Source organism: Ahaetulla prasina, chromosome 1 (genome assembly GCF_028640845.1).
Source record: "Ahaetulla prasina isolate Xishuangbanna chromosome 1, ASM2864084v1, whole genome shotgun sequence".
Classification (NCBI taxonomy): domain Eukaryota; kingdom Metazoa; phylum Chordata; class Lepidosauria; order Squamata; family Colubridae; genus Ahaetulla; species Ahaetulla prasina.
The window spans coordinates 200,959,384-200,968,357 of record NC_080539.1 but is presented as its reverse complement, the minus strand read 5'-3'; the positions used below and the strand labels follow the sequence as shown (position 1 = coordinate 200,968,357).

At 38.0% G+C, this 8,974-nt stretch overlaps 1 protein-coding gene across 3 annotated transcripts in view; it reads right to left on the bottom strand.

Moving 5' to 3' along the window:
• Nucleotides 1-1,381: 1,381 nt before the first annotated feature.
• Nucleotides 1,382-8,974, bottom strand: part of RFTN2 (raftlin family member 2) — a 33,353-nt gene continuing 25,760 nt past the window's right edge. For all 3 annotated transcript variants that reach the window (XM_058187929.1, XM_058187937.1, XM_058187939.1), the window contains exons 9-10: nt 6,711-6,789; nt 1,382-2,580 (exon numbers count right to left, since the gene is read on the bottom strand). In XM_058187929.1, the coding sequence (XP_058043912.1) occupies nt 2,314-2,580; nt 6,711-6,789 (346 nt within the window). In that variant the 3' untranslated portion in view covers nt 1,382-2,313. The remainder of the gene's footprint in view (nt 2,581-6,710; nt 6,790-8,974) is intronic.

The following is an 8,974-nucleotide window of genomic DNA, read 5'->3' as shown; positions in this document are numbered from 1 at the left end:
CGGGTAACCGGCCGCTGATGACCTATGCGGCCACCTGGTAGTGAACCGCGATCCGGCCCGGCTCTTCTCAGCGGGTGCTGCTCCGTGCCGCACCCAGCCAAGATGGCCGCCACCATCCGCCGCCCGCCACCCGCCCAGCATTTGCCCCGTTCCCGGCAGCCGGGGGTCTGACAAGACCCAAAGGTCTCCGTCCGGCTGTCGGGAGGATGATCTACAGGGCGGTGGGTCTGGGCAGCTCGGCAACAACCTCCGCTCTTCTCAGCGGGCGCTGCTCCGCGCCGCGCCTAGCCAAGATGGCCGCCGCCATCCGCCGCCCGCCGCCTGCCCGACATTTCAGCCCCGTTCCCGGCAGCCGGGGGTCTGACAAGCCCCAAAGGTCTCCGTCCGGCTGTCGGGAGGATGATCTACGGGGCGGTGGGTCCGGGCAGCTCGGCAGCAACCTCCGCGGCTTCCCAGCCGGGAAAGACCCGACCCGCTGTCAGCATGTCTCCTAAAACGCCACCATCCTGCGCATGCGTAGAAGAAGACTATATTGAGTCTATATTTCTAGATATTAGAAATAAGACTCCTCAACATAGTGGGATTTAGTTTTGAGCAATTATAAATAAGATTATATTGTTGGAATTTTATTTAAAATATCTGCAGATTAGAATAATGAGAACAATATATTGTTATCAATTTAGGAGTGGTTATAAAGATATTATCTGATTTTCCAATAAAAAGAAGATGCTCCTGGAAACAGACTTTATAATAGTGGCGAATATCTGTACCTTGTGTGTAGGATGAGGGTGAAGATTCGTTCTCCGACCAACCCACAAGCTCGGAAAACCTCAGACTTATAAGCTGTTTATTTGGATGCTCTGGTATAGGAGTGTCTTAACTGCTTTATCTTCAAGTCTGTAATTGCCATGCAAAATTTCAATCCTAATCCTAACGTTGGATTTGTGTTACTGTAACATTCACTTGTGCAGTTTGATGAAAGAAAGGGAGCAGTATATTTTAAAGCAACATTTGGTCCTTAACGTTTTGACCATGCCAGCTGAGGTTCATGTGGAGGTTTAGGCACTCTGCCTAAAGCATATGTCCACTCAGGAATGTTTTAATCTCCTAATTTAATACGGGGAGTCAGCTGTAAGCATTTGCTAAAAAAAAGAATATGGTCTAATGCTGGAGTGAGCAGCTGACTAGCTATGTCGGGCAAATTCCTACTCAGTGATTACAGCAGCAGATGGCCAGGAGTATAGGAAAGACTGGAATTTGTCCACCTGTTTTCAAAGTGGCCCCATTGCAGATGGGAAATAGAGACCATTGTAAATTTTTCTCAGATCTAATATCAGAACAGGGATACATGGCCTGCTTTCAATGAAGAAAGTTCCTTGATTAGGCTATCATTTATTCAGATACAATAAAAATAACAGAAGTAAATTGAAAATCATGTTAAATGGTAAAGGGGCTGATAGTTAGTGTCCAGAGCACAGAGAACTCATGTAATTTTCTTCCCTGGTGTATTTCTAAGGAAAATTCCTCAAGTGAGGATTCATACAGACAAAACACCCCATTTATAGCAGCAATTAAATTCAGTTTGTGCCTGCTCTGGTCATTTTTCTTTCCCCAGACTGAAGCAATATATGCTCTTCTTTTTAAAAAATGCAGTCAGATATGAAAAAATACATTTAAAATTAATAATTAGCTTTACAGAACAGCTCACTCATGCCTTGCCAGGACAGACTCTAAAGGCATTTGAGTAAAGCTTTATTTCTTCAACTTCTCAACAATCGCATGTTACAAAGCACTCACAAATATTTCAGCAAAATGTGATGAAAAATTATGATCACCATTTGAATTTTAGTATTTTAAAAACAATGAGAGTAAAAGTAAAGTTCAGTAATGACACGGTTGTTTATAAACCATTTTAATTTATTCTTAATCCTTGTTATGTTTATATAACGGTATAGTAGTATTATTGCATCATATTGTCACACTGTAGAAAAGGTTATGCTTTCCAATGGCAAAAGTCAACAGCTCGTTTATAGCTGTTTCCTTTCCAGTTGCCAGGAAGATTGTAAAGAGGGCCACCAGCAGTTTATAGGGTTGTTCTAGGGATGTAACATACCAATATAATTGACCTAATGTACAAGTTAATAATTCTATAAATGCAATAGAAATAGTTCCATAGATTCCTCAATGCAGTTGGCAAAAATGACTCCAACATATACCTATTTGGCTGAGGAAACAATTATGCCTATGCATATTAATAAAATATTACATTTTTACATTAAAAATACCTATAAGTTCCTCTTAGTAATTTTCTGGTCACATACAAGTAACCTGAGTGACTCCATCTTCTTGGTCAAACTGTCCTTCCTCCAGTTCTCTAAGCATGCCATCGCTGCTCTTGAATGCAGGGAAGCTTCCAAACTGGGCAGATTCATCCTTGGGCCAACACTGTGGAGAAGATGCTATATGGAATTCCTCTGTAGGTTGCATGTGCTGAGCAGACTGAGAAGTAGCTGTGTCTGATCCAACTTTTCCACTTCTTATGTTCAATTTCTCTTCTCCAAATTGCGTAGTAGTTTTTTTCTGCAATAAAAAAGAACTTAATTTATAGCTGATAGAGGCAGGGATCATTCTGAATATGAGCTGGGATTTTAGAATGGCTGGGTGGAAGTTGAATTTAGATTTTTTTCACACACTGGCTGTTTTTACAAAGCAAGCTTTGACATCTATTGTGTACTTCTACAACCAAATCCAATTATGAAATGTAGTTCCTTATCCCTGTCTTCATAATTATGTATAGCCAGCACAGAGTCCTGCCAAGTTCCCAGGAGATTGAAAAGATTTTAGATGTTGAATAGAGAGGATTCTGCCAATGTCTGCACCGCATTCCTATCCTGTAGTTGGAATCAACCATTAATTCAACAGGCTATAAATCTGGAACTCTAGCATAGAAACCCAAGTGCTACTGGATCCTTAACCTAGTCATTTTGTATACATTAAACAACGCTTCTTCTCATTTTGACCTAACAATAGTAATTGGCGAGAGGTAACTTATTAGAAGGATTTTAAAGTAAAACTCTAAATTAAGCTTCCAGTTAGTATACAGTGTAAAGATTCTTTCATAGTGAACTTGATTCCTACTGACTTCATGTCCATACTACTTTATTACCAACCTTACAGGCTTTTGTGAGATGTTCTTCAACTTCTCTGTTTAGGATACAGCCTTGGGATTCCCTAATAATCTCCCGTCCAAGTATAAATCAGGGTTGATGCTATGTACGGTCTGATCCAAGACGAGATTGGCTAGGTCATGCTACTTCCTGAGCTACTGCTCTACAAGGTTTTCAAACAGTATTCTTGTTCAAGTTATTTTAGCAAATCACCCCTTCCCCCTTTTTTTGCATAAAGTGAAGTCTGAATTGGAAAATGTCTTTTAATTGCATATCAACACCTGTGATTTATAATTAAACAACATAATTATACACAGACGAGATAATTTTAAGAGCAAAATAGCAACTTTGATGATGATTGTACCCTCAAACAATTTAAATCTAAAATGATAAATTAAAAGTTTGATGCATTGAAACAAGAATGCACTTATGTTGTTCAGTTTAAATGTTTGATTCCTAGTCTTATGTAGAATTTTTTTTTAACCTTTTAGCTTTTAAGATACAGTTCCCAAAGGCCACTATTTTGTATATATAGTATTACTAACTGAAACTGAAATACTAATCCCCAAATTTCTTGACCAAATGTTTTTAATGGTCCTTCTTTAATCTCCTGTTACTCTCATAATGCAATTAATTCAGTGATTTAGAAGAAAATAATTCTGTAAGAAAAAGCTTATCAATTAATATATTAAATGAGTAGTACAATATTATAAATAATTTGTTTTAATCAAGTAGAGTTTTTTTACAGTGGTTACTATATGCTTAATTTATCATATTTTTAAGTCCAAATATTGTTAAGTTTAGTCATACTAGACCGAAGGCTTCCACACGCTGCCATAGTCTCAGCACTGACAATTAATTGAGACAATTGCGATGTGATATCTCTCAGCAAATCAAAATCTTAGTCTGTTTAGATTAGATTAGAACCATGGTGGTGCAGTGGTTAGAATGCAGTATTACAGGCTAACTGCATTCCACTGCCAGGAGGTCGATCCTGACTGGTTCTAGGTTGATTCAACCTTCCATCCTTCCGAGGTCGTAAAATGAGGGCCCACACTGTTGAGGCCACCGTGTCAGAATTTGTTGCAAAAATCAAATCCATAAAGCACACACAGGCAGACTGATGCAGCAGAAGTCATTAACTTCTTTATATACATAATAACACATGAAATAAATTTACAATACCAACAGCAGATTTCTTCCAACCTGGTAGAGAGGAGAGATTGTAAGTAAGTTCTTAGTTTCAGTTCAGCAGGCAGACTAATTCAGACTTCCTTGCAGCTTCAGAACTCAGAGCTTAATACAGAGTCACGCCCAGGCTCCTACCAGTTTCAGTTTCTAAACAGTGTCATTGGCTTACTTGGTTGCTATGCCTATATACATTGGCTGACCTTGTGTTGTTGTTTTTTTATTTGCATTTATATCCCGCCCTTCTCCGAAGACTCAGGGCGGCTTACACTATGTTAAGCAATAGTCTTCATCCATTTGTATATTATATATTATATACAAAGTCAACTTTTATTGCCCCCAACAATCTGGGTCCTCATTTTACCTACCTTATAAAGGATGTCAACCTTGGGCCTAGTGGGGCTTGAACCTGCAGTAATTGCAAGCAGCTGCTGTTAATAACAGACTGTCTTACCAGTCTGAGCCACAGAGGCCCTTACCTTACCCTTACCTTACCTTACATGTTATCATGTCCTATTCCAGCCAGTCCCCAATGGCTGACCTGTTGCCATGTCTATCCAGTTCATGAATATTTTGACACAATGTGCTGACATTGTAAACTGCCAGAGAGTGCTGTAAAACACTATGAAGCGTATCTAAGTGCTATTGCTATTGCTGTAAATTAAAACTAATTAGAAAGAAATGCTTCGTTGAGACAATCTAGGAATAAAAGTTTCTGAAAATCTTTATGTATTTCTTTTCTGAAACAATGGACTTGGTCTACAAAAACGTGGCATGTGAACACCTTTCCTGTCCCTTCCATCTGCTTTAATTCCCTTCGCCACCACCCCAAGAAATATAATTTTAAAATCAGGAGAAAGAGAAATTTTAAAGAGATGAAGGCCTCCTTCATGAAACATGAAATAGACTGCTTTTCTGCCCTTGCTTAGCATAACAGCTCACCCTCTTGAGGGGAGCCTTTCAAAAGAAGTTTGAGTAGGGAGGGGGTTGCCCTGGGGAAGTGATTGCTGAAATGAATGGATGGAGCTAAGAATTTAAGTCATGCTTGCCCTAAATTGGCAAAATGCAACCTCTTAAAAATGGATTCTGCTAAACTTTCTCATATTCACCATAAACTTTGGTGTCCAGACTAAGTATGAAAACAAGTAATCAACTTGTATTTTCCTCCCCCCTCCGCCCCCTTTAAACATTTTTAGACTTTAGGCATTTTAGTAACATTGCCAAGACCGCTTTAGGGAAGAAAAGGGAGAAAAGGAGCAAAGAAAACAATTGATCATTAACAGTCCTTTGTGGCTATTTCTTTTGATCCTTTTCTCTTTCATGAGATAAACTAACAATGCCGAATCTCAAAATACAATATTCATTCTATAGGCAACTTGGCTTCCAAAAAGATTTAAGGGGGTGGGATTGGATGTGGCAGTACAGACGACAGAGGAATATGCAGCGAGATGCCTTGTAAGAAAAAAAATGTTAATCAGTTCTTGACCCTTAGGAACTCTACACAGAGACCGGGACTGCAAGCCAGAAATAAAACAGTTATTAGTTTCACCACATCCTGCTAAAAAAGCTGAATAATAGACAGTGTGCATAAGGAAACAGGCAAAAGATCATCCAAGGACATCACTTTGGCAAAGTATTCTGAATCTTTCATTTTCAATGTCCTTTTTATCTCACAAGGAAATGGATAACAATTTGTCACATAGCTCATCCTAGTAATTGCGTAACTCTACACAATGCGCTCTTTATAATGGTGTGGAAAAAAGAAGTGCTTTCAGTAATAATGGAGTTCTTTCACATATTGTAATATAGGTGTTGCAGACTCCCGGGGCATGCCTAAGAGCTTCAAATGGTTTTGCAGGATAAACAAGAGGAAGTTAGATTTACAGTATAAATAAACAGTAGCAGCAAACTCAAGGAAGAAAATGAAAGAAAACACATTCAAGGGAGACAGTTGATCTGTACAGTTACACATTTTTTTTTAAATTTACATTTATATCCCGCCCTTCTCCGAAGACTCAGGGCAGCTTACAGTGTATAAGGCAATAGTCTCATTCTATTTGTATATTTACAAAGTCAACTTATTGCCCCCCCAACAATCTGGGTCCTCATTTTACCTACCTTATAAAGGATGGAAGGCTGAGTCAACCTTGGGCCAGGCTTGAACCTGCAGTAATTGCAGGCTGCTGTGTTCTAATAACAGGCTTCTTACAGCCTGAGCTATCACGGCCCTCTGCTTGTGCCAATTAACCCTCTGAATTCTCTGAATCCCCTTTTCCCACCCTTTACATGATGGGCAAGACACAGAAGTGGTTTTTAAGTGAGCAAGCAGGGATTATTTCAGATTGTTATTCTTACCTCAGGTATCTGGACAGCCGGGTTCCCCATAGCTGGCCGCTGAAGGAAAACAACTTGCTTTGTGGCTAGATTGCCTTCACTGAAACATTAAAGAAACTATTTTTAAAATGCTGTCTTTCTCTGGTTTTGTTCATATACAATTCTACAGTATTCGCTGGAATTAATAAGGCTGAAACTGGGTGAGATTTTATTAGTGAGATGTCACATACAACAAACATACTTGTGCATGTATTTAACACATTTATTTATATATTGCCTTCTTTTTAGCATCCAGCAAAAAAGACAGTACTCTTTACAGTCACAACAGATTCAATCCAATACTATTTCAGCAAAGGAAGAATCTCATATGCCATCAGGGCCTGTTCTCAGGGGCCACTTCATTCCTATCTACAAAGCAATCCTTCTCGATGCTAAATGTTGTAGCTTATGATTTTCTTTATACATTGTTCTAAAACAATCTCCCCCTTAAGTTTTTTAAATCAGCTGTCACCCCATCATATTTTAATTTTTCTGGAATAATTGAGGACATCAACATATAATATTTATGAAATTAGTGACTACGCCTTTTCAAGCAAATTTTTCTCTTAAATCTTGAAAAGAAAAATACTAGCAAAATTTACTCAGAGGCAATGCAGCCTCTAAAATTACCTTAGCTTTAGTGCAATGAACTAGTCATGCCCAAATTTGTTACATATGTTTATGTAAATAGTACATATTTGGCTTCCCCTAACAGTAATGTGGCCAAGTCATATTTGACCTTGGAATTAATGATCTTGATGAGTATTTTAAGGCAGTGCTTTCATTTTCATTAGTATGTTTTTTTTAATTTCATAAACATGACATATACAGATACCTTATTATTACAACATCTGTCTGTCTTGAAAGAGCTTCCTTCATTCTAAGTATTGTCAAATCATCTGGGTCCACATATTGTGCAAAGAATCAATATGGTTTGTTTAGTTTTGGTTTGGCACACTATGTGAGCTTCATCTTTATTAAATTCATCCCAAAAAGTTAAATTTGCCCTCCAGACATTCCCATTTCCATACATGGCTTCTTTTGTTGATTTGTTTTTGTTTTGGAGGGAGGGGATGTTTTGCTTTTGGCAACAATAGCCAAGTGGCTTGTTAAATCTTCTTCCAGGATGATTTTTCCTCTAGGCTTCAGCCCTTGTTTTTCATGATAGCTTCTCATCAATGCAACTAACCAAATTTTCATCAGGATTAATTTGTTCAAGATTGATCAAGGTCAATGCATCACCTCTTCTGCAAACAGTGATTTAGAAAATTGGCTTAGTACAGTGCCTGATATTAGCAACAGGATGATCTGGCAATCATCATTAGCTTTGTAAACATCATGGGATTCCATTGAGACTGCTTATGGATGACATTAGAAAGACAAGAGAAAAAGGGGACTTCTCAGTTATTTTTCTGCTTTTTAAAAAAAGAGTGAGGTTAAGAATTTCTCTGGAAACAAGTCATCTTTCTATATCCTATTTTATGTTGTGACACCATAGAATCATGAAAGGCATTAACTCATAGCAGTAAAACTTTTAAGTTTAAATAAATGCTCCATATGAAGTACTGAAGCTGCTTTAAAGAATAACTTTAAAATAGACCTGGCCTTATTAAAATGCTGAACACGATAAATGTCAGGGCATAAATTCACAATTGAACTGAATGAAGTTGGGATTGCCCCTGAATTTCAATGAAGGAGGGAAAGAAAGTACATTAAAAGGATCTGTTTTATATGTTGAATTTTCTTCTTATATTTTGTCTTAACTAAAGATATAGGTGGATTTGGATTGAAAAATGAGGAAGAAAACACATTGCTGCAACTAGATATTTATCATAGCTTTTGCCTTTTTAATTTGCTACTTGCACATTATATTTAATGGTATTATTGGACTTGTTCACCAGTAAGAATTGAATTTATACTGATTGTTCTGCTTATTTTCATACTGGAATATCTACAAGAAAAAAATAAATACGGTGGCAGACTAAATGACATAATGCATCAAATACATCATATGCTGTTTTGACAGGACATATCACCTTGATTTCTGTTATAGTCAGAAATTATGTTATGGTCACTAAAGGTAATGTGAACCATATTAATGTCAATCATGCTAAGATGTCCAAATCCCTGCTGGCAGATCTAAAGACAGAGAAGCATTTGTATTCTTTCATCCATGTTTGACATCTTCCACCTTTCACTGCAAAGGAAATCTTACAATTCCCTCCAAGGTCAGGCTTGTGGGCAAG